Raw genomic sequence first — 19,197 nt, forward strand, 5'->3', positions numbered from 1 at the left:
TGCTGACCCATGAGTAATCTGTAAACATGCTGCAATGTCATTCAGTGTAACTCTGCCGTTTTCCTTCACTATGGCTTCAACTGCTGCAATGTTCTGTGGAGTCACAACTCGTTGTGCCTGACCTGGACGAGGAGCATCTTCCTCTGAAGTCACACCATTTGCGAACTTCCTACTCCATTCGTAGACTTCCTGCCGTGACAAACATGCATCACCGTACTGAACCTTCATTCGTCGATGAATTTCAATAGGTTTCACTCCTTCACTACGCAAAAACCGAGTAACAGAAGGCTGTTCTTCCCTGGTGCAAGTCGCAAGTAGGGTGACCATCTTTATACTGATACAGCGACGGTGTGGGTGCATCTGCACTATGCTGCCATCTACAGGCCATTCTGCAGGCTGTTTGTAGCACGCTTACCAACTTACAGGATAACGGCGCGAAATTTCGATTTGTTATTACAAATGTAAGGTTTTCATTTGACTCGCTCTCGCAAAAATCACGATTTTTGACTAGCGGCGGCCTGGTTTTTATTTTGCAACCACTGTATATTGAAACTTCCTGGCAGATTAAAACAATGTGTCGGACCGAAACTGGAACTCGGGACCTTTGCCTTTCGCGGGCAAGTGCTCTACCAACTGAGCTACCCAAGCACGACTCACGCCCCGTCCTCACAGCTTTAATTCCGCCAGTACCTCGTCTCCTACCTTCCAAACTTCACAGAAGCTCTCCTCCGAACCTTGCAGAACTAGCACTGCTGGAAGAAAGGATATTGCGGAGACATGGCTTGGCCACAGCCTGGGGGATGTTTCTAGAATGAAATTTTCACTCTACAGCGGAGTGTGCGCTGATATGAATCTTCCTGGCAGATTAAAACTATGTGCCGGACCGAGACTCGAACTCGGGACCTTTGCCTTTCGCGGGCAAGTGCTCTACCAACTGAGCTACCCAAGCACGACTCACAGCTTTACTTCTGCCAGTACCTCGTCTCCTACCTTCCAAACTTCAAAGAAGCTCTCCTGCGAACCTTGCAGAGCTAGCGCTCCTGAAAGAAAGGATATGGCGGAGACATGGCTTGGCCACAGACTGGGGGATGTTTCTAGAATGAAATTTTCACTCTACAGCGGAGTGTGCGCTGATATGAAACTTCCTGGCAGATTAAAACTATGTGCCCGACCGAGACTCGATCTCGGGACCTTTGCCTTTCGCGGGCAAGTGCTCTACCATCTGAGCTACCCAAGCACGACTCACAAGCCGTCCTCACAGCTTCAATTCTGCCAGTACCTCGTCTCCTACCTTCTAAACTTCACAGAAGCTCTTCTGCATACCTTGCAGAAGGTAGGAGACGAGGTACTAGCGGAACTGAAGCTGTGAGGACGGCTTGTGAGTCGTGCTTGGGTAGCTCAGTTGGTAGAGCACCTGACCGCGAAAGGCAAAGGTCCCGAGATCGAGTCTCGGTCCGGCACACAGTTTTAATTTGGCAGGAAGTTTGATCAACGATACTTCTCCATGACTTTAAAGAACCAATAGACAACACTTTAGAAAACCTTGGCTAATTTGAAATTCCTGTGATATAACATTACCCATTTTTTCTGTGCTAATGTATCCACAGTATGAAGTTCTAGCTAGGTTAACGTAGGATATTAACATACCATTATTCTTCATACTCATGTAATACTGCTGTGCCATACGCCTTAACTGTCTATGAAAGTTTAATTTACTGTAGGTCCACTGTCGGTATGTCAAATACAATTAAAAGTTATTATACGGAGTGAACAGTAATAAAACTGACAAAATGCAGGGATGGATTCCTGAAGAGAAAGGAAGGAAGAAAGGTCGTATGAACATGTGTCCGGCAATGCATCGTTGCCGCGCTGGATGGCGCAGGCGAATGAAACTTCCTCTGACCACACATCTACATCTACATGGATACGCTGCAAATCACATTTAAGTGCCTGGAAGAGGGTTCATCGAACCACCTTCACAATTCTCTATTATTCCAATCTCGTACAGCGCGCGGAAAGAATGAACACCTATATCTTTCCATACGAGCTCTGATTTTCCTTATATCGCGGTGATCGTTCCTCCCTCTGTAGGTCGGTGTCAACAAAAAATTTTCGCATTCGGAGGAGAAAGCTGGTGTTTGGAATTTAGTGAGGACATTCCGTCGCAACGAATTCATAATGTTCGAACACAATATATGTTCTGAAATCCTGCTGCATATCGACGTTAACGATATCGGCCTGTAATTTAGTGGACTACCTTTCTTGAATATTGGTGTGACCTGTGCAACTTTCCAGTCTTTGCGCATGGAGGAGGAGGAGGAGTTTAGTGTTTAACGTCCCGTCGACAACGAGGTCATTAGAGACGGTTGCGTATGGATCTTTCGTCGAGCGAACGGTTGTATATGATTGTTAAGTATGGACCTAATGCATCTGCATACTCGTAAAGGAACCTAATTAGTATACAGTCTGGACCAGAAGACTTGCTTTTATTAAGTGATTTGAGTTGCTTCACTACTCCGAGGATATTTACTTCTACATTACTCATGTTGGCAGCTGTTCTCGATTCGAATTCTGAAATATTTACTTCGTCTTCTTTTGTGAAGGCATTTCGTAAGGCTGTGTTTAGTAACTGTGCTTTGGCAGCACTGTCTTCGATAGTATCTCCATTGCTATCGTGCAGAGAAGGCATTGATTGTTTTTTGCCGCTAACATACTTCACATACGACCAGAATATCTTTGGATTTTCTGCCAGGCTTCGAGACAAAGTTTAGTTGTGGAAACTGTTATAAGCATCTCGCATTGAACTACGCGCTAAATTTCGAGATTCTGTAAAGCATCGCCAATCTTGGGGATTTTGCGTCTGTTTAAATTTGGCATGTTTGTTTCATTGTTTCTGCAACAGTGTTCTAACCCGTTGTGTGTACCAGCTCCGTCGTTTGTTAGTTTATTTGGTATAAATCTCTCGATTGTTGCCGATACTATTTCTTTGAATTTAAGCCACATCTGGTCTACACTTATGTTATTAATTTGGAATGAGTGGAGATTGTCCCTCAGAAAGGCGTCAAGTGAATTTATATCTGATTTTTTGAATAGGTATATTTTTCGCTTATTTTTCGAGGATTTGGGGATTACAGTATTCAATCTCGCATACGACAACCCTGTGTTTACTAATCCCTATATCGGTTTTGATGCTCGTTGTTAACTCAGGATTATTTGTTGCTAACAGGTCAAGTGTGTTTTCACAACCACTTTACTATTCGCGTGGGCTCATGAAGTAACTGCTCGAAATAATTTTCAGAGAACGCGTTTAGCACAATTTCGGAGGATATTTTATGTGTACCTCGGGAATTAAACTTGTATTTTCGCCAACATATCGAGGGTAAATTAAAGTCACCACCAACTATTATCGTATGAGTCTGGTACGTGTTTGAAATCAAACTCAAGTTTTCTTTGAACCTTTCTGCAAATGTATCATCTGAACTGGGAGGTCAGTAAAAGGATCCACACGACGTGTGCCTTGTGTGTTGCAGACTGTGTGATTGACGCAGCACACTGTAAGCAGCAGAATGAGCCAGTACTCATGTCGGGAACAAACGAAGACGGTGTTTGTGATCGGCCAAGCAGATGAAAACGGTCGAGAATCAGCACGGCTACACCAAAACGAGTACCCTCACAGACACCAACCACATCACACAATATTTCAAGCCCTCTTTTGGCTCTTGTGTGCCAATAGATCCTTTCACACAGATGAACATGCAGGGAGGCGGTGAATTGTGCGTATAACAGATTTGGAGGATCGGATTCTACAGCGTGTTCACGAGGCCTGTGACGCTATTTGGATACAGGCCGGGACATGCGAAAAAGTGTGGCAGTTCATGATGCGACATGCGAACGCGTGCATTTGCGTCCCATGGAGGCCGCTTTGAACATCTGTTGTGAGGCGGATGCGATGCAGCACTGCACTGTGTTCTGGGACGATTTGTTGCCGTTGCACGCACACCGTCCATTTTCGGACATACGTCCACACGACTTTTCTTCCTCCATTTCCAGCCAGGAATCCACCCGTGCAGTTTCTCGTTTTTATTAATGTTCACCCTGTACGACAGTATTCGCTAACGCACAGCACGATTTACATACTGGGGATTTTAGCATTACATGCTCCGCTTTTAAGCATCTAGATGTAACTACAGATAGGAACTGAACAAATGCGGAAGATATTAAAAATAATATTCGATAACGAAAGCGTGTTATTCAACAGTTAAAGTCAGTCTTATGGAGTAATAAAATCACAAAGAAAATGAAAACGTTTTTATACGATATACAGGGTGGTCCATTGATCGTGACCGGGTTAAATATCTCACGAAATAAGCGTCAAACGAAAAAACTACAAAGAACGAAACTTGTCTAGCCTGAAGGGGGAAACCAGATGGCGCTATGGTTGGCCCGCTAGATGGCGCTGCCATAGGTCAAACGGATATCAACTGCGTTTTTTAAAATAGGAACCCCCATTTTTTGTTACATATTCGTGTAGTACGTAAAGAAACATGAATGTTTTAGTTGGACCACTTTTTTCACTTTGTGATAAATGGCGCTGTAATAGTCACAAACATATGGCTCAGAATTTCAGACGAACAGTTGGTAACAGGTAGGTTTTTTAAATTAAAATACGAAACGTAGGTACGTTTGAACGTATTATTTCGGTTGTTCCAATGTGATACATGTAGCTTTGTGAACCTATCATTTCTGAGAACGCATGGAACATCCATAGAGAGACTTTGTAAGCTATGAATAACATAAAGTTAAAAAAAAGATCTCTTGTGAAAGAAAACTATATTGAATGACCGAAGAAAGTGGCTTAAAAAGCTGTGAAGAAAGTTCGATCCCAGATTCTGCTAACATCAAGCGTGAAACGATTAACACAAAACTCTGGTGATAATGTTTAGAATCAATCTTCCTTCAGCAAATCGTTGATACAGTCTATAAATACTGAAAGAACAACAATGTCATCTACTCGCTATGATTACAGTATAAATGCTGCTGATGTTTATGATTAAAAGCGTAAAGCACCTATGTTGTAGAGCTTTTCAGCTCGCACCATGGGTAAGACACTGATAATTCAAAATAACAATAGATTCACTAGTATCAGCATAGTTCTGATGTCCTAAGCCGCAACTCACAGGTTGGTGTAGAGCCGCTCGGGATTAGCCGAGTGGTCTAAGGCGCTGCAGTCATAGACTGTGCGCCTGGTCCCGGCGGAGGTTCGAGTCCTCCCTCGGGCATGGGTGTGTGTGTGTTTCTCCTTAGGATAATTTAGATTAAGTAGTGTGTACGCTTAGGGACTGATGACCTTAGCAGTTAAGTCCCATAAGATTTCACACACATTTTTTTGGTTGGTGTAGAGTGTTATTAATTTAATCCCTGATGGTTTCATAGAAAAACTAAGCTACCACAATATTCATATGACAATCGTCAAGGTGTAATATGACGGTACAAATGGGCACATGGTTCTAGAATTTGTAGAGGCTATCCAAACGCTGCCGATCCATCACGCCAAACTACCGCTACTTTAATTCGCCAGTGGTCATTGGTATCCGGATTCTAGCATATATGTGAATCAGAGTGCAGTGCCTGTTAATTCAAATAACTAATGGTCATAATATTTCAGACCACTGGAGGGAAGATTCCAGTTAGCGGATTACTTAACTGAATATAATATGTAGAGCCTTTATAGTGACTGTCGTTTGAGTTGCATAACGAGGGGTATTATTTCGTACGCATGAATACTTGTTACGCATGAATATTTATTACTCATGAACTTATGCCTGAAAAGTATGCCTCAAGATCAATTTGAAAATGGCGCAGCTTGTATTTGGCGTCAGTTTCAATAATCTTTATTAAACGAACATAGTCCTCTATTCCTGAGCTGCTAATTATCCAAAAATTACATGAGATCATTGTTATATTAATTCTGCAGACAATTGCACAACTAATATTAACGTCCATTAGGCAACTGCAATGACGATCATTACTCAGGTTCTACAGGATATGTTGCATTTAGTTTAGTAATCTAATCGCTGCAACCCTATTTCGATTGTCATTCTTCTACTAGCTGTTCCTGGACATTATCTCGTATCATCATGAGCCAGCAAGTTGATTTAGATTTGGCAATGTTGGTGATAGAGGGTGACCCGATGCACTTCCTGTCGCCACCCCATTTACAATGGGACAGAATTTGTGTACCCTGTCTGACTGCGTCTAGTGAAAGCGTAAGAACGTTTTCGAAGCGTTTGTGGATCGTGTAACTGACACAGAAGGGGGTGCCAGCCTAGTATTCGAACGTGGGGAACCGCCTAAAACCCATATCCAGGCTGGCCGTCTAACCAGGCCCTGTCGTTAATTTGCCAGACCTGTGGAAGGTGCCAGGCACCGAAAAATACTCCGGGAGACGGATGGAAAGACCCCCCCCCCCTGGTTTATATGACAAAAAGATTCAGGAGGTATGTGTGGCTGATCATGATCCTAAGCTATGTGCAGTCGCCTGTCCTGTTTCAGGATAAGCCTCTCCGTCAGCAAGGTCCAGACGTTCATGGTGGATGGGATTATTGGTAGGTGGGAGCTACCGTGTTAAGCACATGATGGAGCCCCGTAAGCATTTGTCTGCCAAGGAGGGGAAGATGTTCAGTGTGCGCTCTGTGAGCGTATTTGGAAGAGTCATCCCATATGTGGTTGAGTCCTCCCGGATGACAGGAAGAGTACAGGGTGCAGCCAGCTGCAAGAGGTGGCTCATGTAGGTACTAGTGATGGGTGTCTCTTTGAACCAGAAAAGACCCTCTATGGTTTCTGAAGTGATAAAAAGAACTAGTTTCCCTAGTAAGATGAAGGTGGAGCTCACAATTTGTAACATCGTTGACAGGAACGATTGTGGCCTTTGGTACAGAGCCGAGTGGAATTTCTGAGTCTGAGGCACGGACGTTCTGCATCTTGGTTGGTTGCATATCCCTTGACTTGCGCCATAGGGCAAAGGGGTGCCAGGGTCCAATCAATATATCAGTGGTCCAATACACAATACACACAGGAGACGCCTCTACGGGTAGTGGGGGCTGTGTAGAGTGGTATGGGTGGCTTTTTATGTTAGAGGGTTGCGGAAGGGTTCCTCTCAATGAATGCAGGTCAAACAAAAGACTAGGGTAGACATAGTTGTAAATTATCCTATCTTTGTTGAGAAAGAACCAGAGTTCCGAGCGCAGATAAAAACCGCTAAAGCAGAAACCGTTATAGGCACTGGAACCTGGCTGAGATCAGAGATAACTAAGATGAAGATTTACGAAGGACCTGAATGTGCCCAGAAAGTATAGATGGAGTTTAGTTGGTGATGGCTTGTTTATCTGTTAATGACACTGAAGTAGATAGTTGTTGCAAGGCAGTATAGGTAGAGGCTTCTTTCACAAACATCACGACTCAGATGATACAGCAGCTGAAGGGTTCAAAGAAAATTTGAGTTTCATTTCGAGTAGTTACCCGGGTCACACAGTTACAGCTGGAAGTGACTTCAGTCTACCCTCAATACGTTAGCGTATGTACATGTTTAAAATCGGTGGTAGGCACAATGCTTTGTCCGATGTTGTATTATATTCCTTCTTCGAAAATTATTCTGAGCAATTAGTTCGAGAGGCCACACAGGATAATTACATCTTGCAGTAACATACTGGACCTCTTAGAAATAAAAATTCTGAGAAAACATAGAGCATCGTTATATATTTATAGGGACCAGTGACCACAAGCTCGTTGTGCGATGCTGCGTGCCATAACGTCCAAATCCACAAAAAATAAAGGCAGAAATACATCTGTTTAAAACAGCACATAAAAATTTGGTTGACAGATTTCTAAGAGGCAATTTATATTCCTTCCAAGCTAACTTTGTAAACCTAGATCAGATGTGTCAATGAAATACCATTCATGGCAGTTGAATGATTTACCAAGGACCTAAATGTGTTCTGAATGGATATATGAAATTCAGTTGATGGTGGGGTGTTTACTGCTGCTGGAAGTAGATTATCTTGTAGTCAAGCTGAAGCGGATAGGTGATGCGAGTTATATAGGCAAAGGCTACGCTCGTCAACCAGAATAAATTAATAGTTGGTTTCTTCTATCGACACCCCAACTCAGATGAAATAGCAGCTGAAAGGTTCAAGGAAAATCTGAGTCTAATTTCGAATAGGTACCCGACACACCCAAGTACAGTTGGAGGTGATTCCAGTCTACCCACCTCATGTCAGCGGATGTGTTCGTGTTTCAGGATGGCTCACAATGCGTGGAGTCACAGGCTCTCGCAACAACTACGGAAGTGTGTAAGACAACCGCTGATAGGTGTACATGTTTATGATTCGAAGAATCTATTTTTCTGGGCTACTCTCGTACGACATGATCACTCACACATAATGGAGACTTTGTCAGTTGTACTAAGCCGTAAATCTGTGTGTGAAAGTGGACTTTCAAGGGCTCTATCAGTTTTTTTTTCCCCTGTTCTTATTCTTTCCACGATCTTCTTGCCATACTCCAATGCGTACTGTTATACAATTATTCGCGTTACTGGTAGAGAGTTTCGCTTATCGGATTAAGCTGTTAGGTGGATATATGAACTGCGGATTGAGAGACGTTTGTGCACAGGATTCCTCAGCACCGGGGACGAGGTGATCCCCGGCAACGCAGGGCTGAAGGACCAGCTGCTGTCCCTGCGCTGGCTCCAGCAGAACCTCGCGGCGTTCGGCGGTGACCCGGCGAAGGTGACCATTGGCGGAGAGAGCGCGGGTGGCGCGTCTGTCTCCCACCACCTCATAGCACCCAGCTCCGCAGGTGGGTAAGGGACAGTTTTTATTCAATTTCCATGTTGCCTTGACAAGAGATACGGAAAAGAGGCAATTTACGTAGAGTATTTGCTACTGAGTCATTGGATTTATTACGCCACCGGCTAAGTAGAGCACTTATAAATTGCAAAACTGACGTTCGTGTAAATTTTACTTAACAATTTTTCGAATTTTAACAGCAGAAAATAAACAACTACATCGTTATTTCGTTGGGCCTGCTGACTACATAATTGCCATGTTTGTAAGTGTTAAGTTTGGATCGAATTGTCAACGTAATTAGTTTGCCGTAACGTTTACAAAATCCATTTTTGTTTCACTACATTCACGGGCACGTTTAAATTAATAATGTTAATGAAATAGCCGACTATGCTTCTGGCGTAATAGCCCAATCAACATAGGCCAAAAAAGGTCCAAAATCGGGAATAGGTCGTGTAGACGGAAATTTTTGTGCAATGTCAGGAGGGAGAGCTACGAACAACATACTACAAATCCTGAGCGGTGAGGGATGAGCGTGCGGGTGTAAATGCGTTTGAAGGTCACTTTCGAACGTTTTTCTTCAACAACTCGAAAACCGTGGCCTCCGTCGAAATCTATCCCTTACCAACATTAACTGCATTAAATTTCCTACGAAAAGGTTCTCTTCATTTTTTTCTGTGGCACTAATAGTTTTCACGTAGCGAGCGAGAGTATATGAAAATCTCGCAAGTGCTTTTGGAAGGTGAAATATATCATTGCGGGCTGCATAAAACGACATCGGTAGGGGCAGCTCACCCACCATGCATAAAATAATATACCGCATGAACGAGTCCACTTAGGAATGAAATGACTCCTTTAAACTTTAGACTATAATCAGAATGATTAGCACACCCGTAAATGGCACAAGGTGCCATTTTGTATCTTGCACCAGACACTAATATTAGGTGTATATGAAGACAGTAACTGTTCTCGAAAGAACAGATACCACTGATGACCGTGCAGCTTCTCTAGAATAAATGATAATTAACTGAAACCCTCAGCTGCCGACAGGTGTTGTTGATATACCTCGGTGGGCACAGCTGAAAATGTGTGCCCCAACCGGGACTCGAACCCGGGATCGCCTGCTTACATGGCATGGTCTATCCATTTTTTTCGGTATTGTTCGTTGCTTTTGGTCTGGGGGGACATTACAAGACATCCATTCAAGTTGATCGTTGATTCCTTTTACTCAGTTTTTTTTATTACAGAGGGCGAGCAGCCCTCTGACCGAACATGCTGAGCTACCGTGGCGGCGTCCATCTGAGCCACCGAGGACACAGATGAATAGCGCGACTGCACGGAATTATCCCTTGCGCGCTTCCCGTGACACCCACATTCCCAACTGTCCACAATCGACATACGAAATGTACGTAATAGATATTTGCCCATCCACTCATTACTCGCGCGCACTAAGGTGACGATTCCCGTAAGAGTTAGAACAACCTGTGCGCATTCGCACAGACGAAGGTCAATGGCTGCGTAGCCATTTAACTATATATGAAGACAGTAACTGTTCTCGAAATAACAGATACCATTGATGACCGTGCAGCTTCTCTAGAATAAATGATAATTAACTGAAACCCTCAGCTCTCGACAGGTGTTGTTGATATATCTCTAGGGGGACAGCCGAAAAGGCGTGCCCGATTTTCAGCTGTCCCCATCGAGGTATATCAACAACACCTGTCGACAGCTGATGGTTTCAATTAATTATGATTTATTTTACTAACAGTAGGGGCAACTAACATGGCAGATGTCGACTTCAAATCTGTGACATAATGACAACTTCGCTTATTGTACCTCCATGGGAATATACGAAGATTTTAGTATCCGTAATTGGGTTTTAGAGGTCAAAGCCCTCAGAGTTCGGAAGCTTTCTATTTCGACATAAGGTAGTCTCGGAAAAACACGGATTTATATCAGCGTTTTTTTTTCTTTTGTTCAAACTTTTTATCCTCAGTTTTTACCGCAGCCCTGGTAAAAATGCCACGTAATTTGGCGTGTACCAATCATCAATGAGAAACATCAGCCCAGCATTGATTATTTGTTAATTGGTGAGAGTTTTTTCTCTCTAACCAAAATTTATAAACGGAATCTTAAGTCAATTTCCACTCTCTGGAACCTGTATGAAGGAATAATAAGGGATGCTTCTTGTTGTTAATTTCTGTCGTATGCTCGAAACAGATGTTCTAAATAAGTAATGTTACAGTATATTCGTGAATAACACAGGGCCAGGAAGACTTTTCTGGTCTTAAATGCATATTTTATCCACTAATACGACGCATTTAGCCTCGTTAATATAACGCTGTTTTAGTTATACGTTTCGGATATCCATCAGGAGAAGTAGCCTATGTGATATGAAAAGATGCTTTCCTAATGCAGCATTTTCCTTAATACTGACTGACGGAAGTGATGTTTGTTCTTTGTACTGATCCCGAAACTTCTGAGGACATATTTTACCGTGTGTGGTCGGATTCCAATCTTTCCTTCTCACAGCATTTACTCAGAGAGTTTTACGAGCTGGATGGATAGGAAATCTAAAGTCAACCGACAGACATAAAACCACTACACTAAAAGTAAACAGCGCAACTAAATGTCACGCATATAAAAGAAAATATAGCCTGAACGACTCGATTTATGAATCAGATTTGTTTGTTTTACACTCTAGACTATAATCAGAATGATAACTACATCCGTAAATGGCTCAAGCTGGCATTTTTACTGAAAACAGTTCCACCAGAAGTTAATGTTAGGGACAGCTAAGTTTCTCACATCATGACAACTCCTTTATTATACCTCCATGGGAACATTGATTCTTTTGGTGGCCATAAATGGGCTTAGTTAACAGAACCCTCAGAGTTGGGAGGCTCTCTCAGCGAACGTGAGGTAGTCTTAGCAAATTCAGATTTATAACAGTGCTTTACTGCCCCGTGGCTTTAAACCCATCTCTGTATAATTTTAGACCGTCTTATGACTAAACATCATTCTTCTTTTAACTCACAAGGGGGCCACGACGTTGGGATCACGGATTTACTCCAAAATTTGTACACCTTCAGTAGGCCATTAAGAAACAACATAATGGGCAAGTAGTAAAGTGCACCACTCTGGCAAAAAAATGTTCAAATCTGTGTGAAATCTTATGGGACTTAACAGCTAAGGTCATCAGTACCTAAGCTTACACACTACTTAACCTAAATTATCCTAAGGACAAAAACACACACCCATGCCCGAGGGAGGACTCGAACCTCCGCCACTCTGGCAATTCCGAGAAAATCGCGAGAGAAGATTTACACGTCTATTATGTAACTGATATGTCTGTGCTTAGGTGCCTGGCATTAGAATTAATGGTGGTCAAGTGGTGACCGTTCGAGCGTGGTAGGACGAACGTGTACGACGGGACGGTTCGACTCCCGCACAAACCTTGATTTTTGTAGTACAAGCGTAAATTGTGTGAAATTCAAAAACAATGTGCATCTACATTATTCGTTCTTGCTACATTAGTAACGTCACACCGCTACGCAGGTTAGCTGCTAAATGGGACTTGCGTCTGTGTGTCTGCAGCTGGAACCGTTCAGGAGCAAAGTACACTACTGGCCATTAAAATTGCTACACCAAGATGAAATGCAGATGATAGACGGGTATTCATTGGACAAATATATTATACTAGAACTGACATGTGATTAAATTTTCAATCAATTTGGGTGCATAGATCCTGAGAAATCAGTACCCAGAACAACCACCTCTGGCCGTAATAACGGCCTTGATACGCCTGGGCATTGAGTCAAACAGAGCTTGGATGGCGTGTACAGGTACAGCTGCCCGTGCAGCTTCAACACGATACCACATTTCATCAAGAATAGTGACTGGCGTATTGTGACGAGCCAGTTGCTCGGCCACCATAAACCAGACGTTTTCAGTTGGTGAGAGATCTGGAGAATGTGGTGGCCAGGGCAGCAGTCGAACATTTTCTGTATCCAGAAAGGCCCGTACAGGACCTGCAACATGCGGTCGTGCATCATCCTGCTGTAATGTAGGGTTTCGCAGGGATCGAATGAAGGGTAGAGCCATGGGTCGTAAGACATCTGAAATGCAACGTCCACTGTTCAAAGTGCCGTCAATGCGAACAAGAGGTGACCGAGACGTGTAACCAATGGCAACCCATACCATCACGCCTGGTGATATGCCAGTAAGGCAATGACGAATACACGCTTCCAATGTGCATTCACAGCGATGTCGCCAAACACGGACACGACCATCATGATGCTGTAAACATAACCTGGATTCATCCGAAAAAATGACGTTTTGCCATTCGTGCACCCAGGTTCGTCGTTGAGTACACCATCGCAGGCGCTGCTGTCTGTGATGCAACGTCATGGGTAACCGCAGCCATGGTTTCCGAGCTGATAGTCCATGCTGCTGCAAACGTCGTCGAACTGTTCGTGCAGACGGTTGTTGTCTTGCAAAAGTTCCCATCTGTTGACTCAGGGATAGAGACGTGGCTGCGCGATCCGCTACAGCCATGCGGATAAGATGCCTGTCATCTCGACTGCTAGTGATACGAGGCCGTTGGGATCCAGCCCGGCGTTCCGTATTACGCTCCTGAACCCACCGAGTCCATATTATGCTAACAGTCATTGGATCTCGACCAACGCGAGCAGCAATGTCGCTATAGGATAAACCGCAATCGCGATAGGCTACAATCCGACCTTTATAAAAGTCGGAAACGTGATGGTACGCATTTCTCCTCGTTACACGAGGCATCACAACAACGTTTCACCAGGCAACGCCGGTCAACTGCTATTTGTGTATGAGAAATCGGTTGGAAACTTTCCTCATGTCAGCACGTTGTAGGTGTCGCCAGCGGCGCCGACCTTGTGTGAATGTTCAGAAAAGCTAATCATTTGCATATCACAGCATCTTCTTGCTGTCGGTTAAATTTCGCGTCTGTAGCACGTCATCTTCGTGGTGTAGCAATTTTAATGGCCAGTAGTGTAGTTCCCGGTAACTTACCACATTGCCTGGAAAAGAGATTTCGCAAATCACCACAGGCACACATTTTCAGGAAAACTATATATTTTTCATTTACTTGTCGATAGTCATAAATATGTTTGCTCTAATAACTAAATTTAATTAAAAATATTAAGAATGAAATAATATGAAATTCACTAAGACTTTTTTAATTATATTGCCTCTCAAATGTCATCCACATCAAACAATATGACGAAAGATGAAAAAAATATAGATTAAAAATTAAGTTTGAGTGGGAGTCGATTCATCGACTCATCGACATTCGTTTCACTAGAGACGAACGCTAACAACATGACCACCGTGAACTCTAAAATTTATCTCCTACGCACAGAAACATCCGTTACATAACAGACGCGTAAACCTCTTGCGATCTCCTCAGAATTTCCAGCACCTTACTGCTTCCGCATTATTTTGTTTTAATGGTCTATTAAAGGTGTGGAAAATGTGAAGTAATCATTTGATTCCATTGTCGTGGCCTCCCCCTGTCAGTAATGTACAATGCACCAGACGGTGTTCCAAATGAGTGACAAAATAGCTGAACTAGTTAATTTGCGAAAGTGACGTCCAACAGGACTTTTCCGGGAGGCGACGATAGAGAGCGGTAACTCAGTGTCCCCCTTCGGCGTGACGACCGTCGCGCGGCAGAAGGCGTTCCGGCTGGGAGAGGTCCTGGGATTCTCGGCCAACGACTCCAGGCAGCTGCTGGAGTTCCTGAGGACGCAGGACGCGCACGAACTCGCCGCACACGACCGGGAGCTGCTGCTCGACCTGGTGAGTACTCTGCCTGCACGGCTGTCTGCGAACACTACAGGCAATAAGGGGACGTTCAGACAGTCCTCTCTTTTTTTATACGCGTTAATCTTTCTGATGGTTTGATATCATCCACCAGTTATACCCTACTCCTGCTGCTACTTTCATCCTTGCGCAGCGACTATACTCAGCCTTCTCATAATCTTACTCGAGCACTCTAATACACTGAAGAGACAAAGAAACTGGTACACCTGCATAAGATCGAGCACGCAAAAGTGCCGAAACACGACGTGGCGTGGATTCAACCAATGTCTGAAGTAGTGCTGGAGGGAATTGACTCCATGAATCCTGCAAGGCTGTCCATAAATCCGTAAGACTACGAGGATGTGGAGATCTGTGAACAGCACGTTGGAACCCATCCCAGATATGCTCAATAATGTTCATGTCTGGGGAGTTTGGTGTTTAAACTCAGACGAGTGTTCCCGGAGTCACTCCGTAGCAATTCTGGGCGTTTGGGGTAATGCATTGTCCTGCTGGAATTGCTCAAGTCCGTCGGAATACACGATGGACATGAATGTATGCAGGTGATGAGAGAGGATGATTACTTACGTGTCAGAATCATAACTAGACGTATCAGGGCTCCCATATCACTCCTACTGTACACGCCCCACACCATTACAGAGCGTCCACCAGCTTGAACAGTGCCCTGCTGACATGCAGGGTCCATGGATTCGTGGGGTTGTCTCCATACCCGTCCACATTCATCAGGTGGATACAATTTGAAACGAGACTCCTCTGACCGGGCAATATGTTTCCAGTCATCAACAGTCCAATGTCGGTGTTGACGGGCCCAGGCGAGGCGTGAAGCTTTGTGCTGCGTAGTCATAAAGGGTCCGAAAGCCCATGTCGATGATGTTTGATTGAATGGGTCGCACTCTGACACTTGTTGATGGCCCAGCATTGAAATCTGCAGCAATTTGCGCAAAGATTGCACTTTTGTCACGTTGAACGATTCTGTTTAGTCGTCGTTGGTCCCGTTCTTGCAGTATCTTTTTCCGGTCGGAGATTTGATGTTTTACGGGATTCCTGATATTCATGGTACACTTGTGAAATGGTCATACGGGAAAATCCCCGTTTCATCGCTACCTGGGAGATGCTGTGTCCCATTGCTCGTGCTCCGACTGTAACACCACGTTTAAAGGCGCTTAAATCTTGTAGCAGCAGTAACCGATCTAACAACTGCGCCATACACGTCTTGTCCTGTATAGACGTTACTGATTGCAGCACCGTATTCTGCCTGCCTGTTTATTTCTGTATTTGAATACGCATGCCTATACCAGTTTCTTTGGCGTTTTAGTGTATTTTCCTGCTGGCATAATTTTTCCCCGTACCCTGTCAGGTCAACTATTTACAGATGATTTGGCGTATGGTCCAACACCTTATTCCCTTTTCTGGAAAATATTTTTTCCTCTTCTGTAGTATCTCATACACACTTTAAATGATCTATGTATCGGAACATCAAGAGCTCGCAGTTGTGAAGTAAGTCCTCCCGGAATAACAGCAAGCTCTGTATTTCCCTGTTTCAATTTCTCTTTCACGTAATTTTTCAAATGACTGCTAAACTGATCTAGCACAAGAAGAGAACTCTTCTTCAACAAAGCACCTTTCCTTCTCTCCCACATTCGTTAACCAATAATTTCATACCAGCCTCATCCATACAACCCTTGTTATGTACGTGAACAACAACACCTGGCGGTATTTCAGAAGATTTTGGCATTGTTTTGAGCTTTAAAAGGATCATTAGATTAAATTTTTTACCGTCACCACCCCATGAAAGGACAACAGTGTACTGCGTTTTTTCATGACCACTTGCTTTTTTTAGTTATAGTTTTAGCACCTTTCATGGCCACAGTTCTGTTACTCGCCACATCAAGTGTCAGAGGAATTTCGTCCATATTCGCTGTTTGGCTTAGTTCCACACTGGTTTTCTTTCGATGTTGAATAATAAAGCGATGGAAAGATAACATTTTCTCTTCGTATTCTTGTGGCATTTTCTAAGATATTTTGGTTTTGGTTCGCATGCTCAGTCCATGATGATTCGTAAACCTGTAGCACCAACCAACTTCACCCTTAAAGTCTGTTAAGTTCCACTGTAGCGCTAGCTTACTAACGTGTATTTGAAGCATTTTTGTATTAATTGTAATGCCATTTCAACGGTGTTCTAGAATCCCTTTCAATAAATCTTTTAGTTTTGGCCATTTTGTATTCAGTCCTCTGTTTGCACATTTAGTCCTTCTCATTTTTTTCAGTTCTTATTAGCCTGCCAAATGCGAATGGTTTTTTCTGTTGGTGGAGGGCCGAAATACCGCTCAGCTGCTCCGTTTCCACGTTCTTCTACATATTCTATTACTCCCAATTTATAGCCCTTAAATTTTTTCCCATTTTTTCCATTACGAAACTAGCTACTAACGAAAATATTGTAGGCCCTGCTGTTATCAATAACACAAATCATGTTCAATTCAAGTTCACTGGCACCGTAGACTTGTAACGGTACCTTGAACGGCAATCGCTGCTAACGTTATGCCTCTGCGAGGAATTTTTGAAAGTTGTGACCGTGAGATAACCTAATGGAAACAGAGCAAACTGGGATTCGTTTCCGAAATACTTGAGCAGAGTATAAACAATAGTAAACGGTGGGTATGGAGCAGACGTTCTCCTAGCACAAAAGCAAGTCGTAACGTTACATATTAAAAAAAAGTCGCCAGCCCTATTAGGCATTCATGTGTCAAGCAGAATGATAAAGCAGGAGGCAGTGCGAAGGCTAACCTATCCTTCCTTGACACACACACACACACACACACACACACACACACACACTTAACTCTTCCCTTGTATCTGCTTACACTACAACATAGTAACCTAACCTTGCAGATAAATGTGCTACTAACTAGTACGTCAGATAAGCAAATGGCCAGTGAGATAGTAAACAGCAATACATGCCTCTCAACAACAAGTACCTTAAATGAACTAGGAGCAACAGTTTATAAAACCAAATACCGACACACATGAAACTAGTAGCAATACTGAACAGGGGAAAAGCTTGAAATGATTCTGAATTGAAATCAGGGGGTTTACTAATGATCATAATCTATAACTTCATTGACTAATACAGGGTCTCTATGGCTGTGCATTAACCAACTTGCATTGCAATAGATAACACAATAAACAGTTCTTCCTTAAACTCAGTTTGAAGCAACTAAACTGAAAGTCTAACTGCGCTGGCTCTGAAGGAGTCTTTGCGCTGCTCCATTAAATAACTAGGCTGGTACATGAGGACCCTCAAACTTTCGTGGTTTGAAGAACCATGCTCATTAACAAAACTACACCAGGATGTATGAGAAAATGTAAGTACTCTTATCATTAATTATTAGTTAAGTAAAGCATAACAAACTATAACTCTTTAAATAACAAATGTGCTTTCATAAGCAGTCTTTTGACCTACACAAAATTATGATTGCTGTGAAGATGACAACACAACGTTAAATTCAAGTTCAACCACTTTCTCATAATAAATTAGGAGTTGAGTTGATATGGGGGAGGGGGGGGGGGGGAAAGAGACCAAACAGCGAGGTCATCGGTCTCATCGGGTTAGGGAAGGATGGCAAAGGAAGTCGGCCGTGCCCTTTCAAAGGAACCACCCCAGCATTTGCCTGAAGCGACTTAGGGAAATCACGGAAAACCTAAATCAGGATGGCCGGACGCGGAATTGAACCGTCGTCCTCCCGAATGCGAGTCCAGTGTATTAGCCACTGCGCCACCTCGCCCGGTAATAAATTAGGACACTCGGAATTAAATTCAGTAGGATAGGAATCCTTCCCATGTTTGTGATTTGGGATAATCAAGCGTGTAAGATAGAGTTTTTAGTAACACCAAGACTATTATTAAAATGCCCGCCCGATTAGCCGAGCAGTCTACGCACGGCTTTCCGAAGTGGGAAGGACCGCCTGGTCCCCGGCACGAATCCGCCCGGTGGACTTGTGTCGAGGTCCGGTGAGCCGGCCCGTTTGTCGATGGTTTTTAGGAGGTTTTCCATCTGTATTAGCGAATGCAGGCTGGTTCCCCTTATTCTGTCTCAGTTACACTATGTCGGCGATTGCTGCGCAAACAAGTTCTCCACGTATGCGTACACCACCATTACTCTACCATGCAAACGTAGGGGTTATACTCGTCTGGTGTGAGTCGTTCCCTGAGGGGGGGTGGGGGGGGGGCACCGGATGCCGAACCACACAATAACCCTGAAAGAGTGGTTCGGTGTGGGGCGGCGGAGGGGTGAAGTGGACCGCGGTAGTCGTCGTGGGGTTGTGGACCACTGCGGCTGCGACAGGGACGGAGCGTCTGCGTCTTTTCTAGGTCCCCGGTTAAGATATAATACATACAATTACTGAAATTAAGCAGACTTCACAAATGCCTGGTCCATTTACAGAGTGCCAAATACGAAACAATTCAGTGGAATGCTGGTGGCACTGATGGCGCAATTTGCGGT

At 43.7% G+C, this 19,197-nt stretch overlaps 1 protein-coding gene across 1 annotated transcript in view; it reads left to right on the forward strand.

Annotated features, from left to right (window-relative positions):
- The first annotated feature begins 5,096 nt into the window (after window positions 1-5,096).
- LOC124594630 (venom carboxylesterase-6-like) overlaps window positions 5,097-19,197 on the forward strand; it is a 40,669-nt gene continuing 26,568 nt past the window's right edge. Inside the window, exons 1-3 of the mRNA XM_047133000.1 lie at window positions 5,097-5,100; window positions 8,668-8,853; window positions 14,476-14,675. Of these exons, the coding sequence (XP_046988956.1) occupies window positions 5,097-5,100; window positions 8,668-8,853; window positions 14,476-14,675 (390 nt within the window). The remainder of the gene's footprint in view (window positions 5,101-8,667; window positions 8,854-14,475; window positions 14,676-19,197) is intronic.

This window comes from Schistocerca americana, chromosome 2, assembly GCF_021461395.2.
Source record: "Schistocerca americana isolate TAMUIC-IGC-003095 chromosome 2, iqSchAmer2.1, whole genome shotgun sequence".
In the NCBI taxonomy this organism is placed as follows: domain Eukaryota; kingdom Metazoa; phylum Arthropoda; class Insecta; order Orthoptera; family Acrididae; genus Schistocerca; species Schistocerca americana.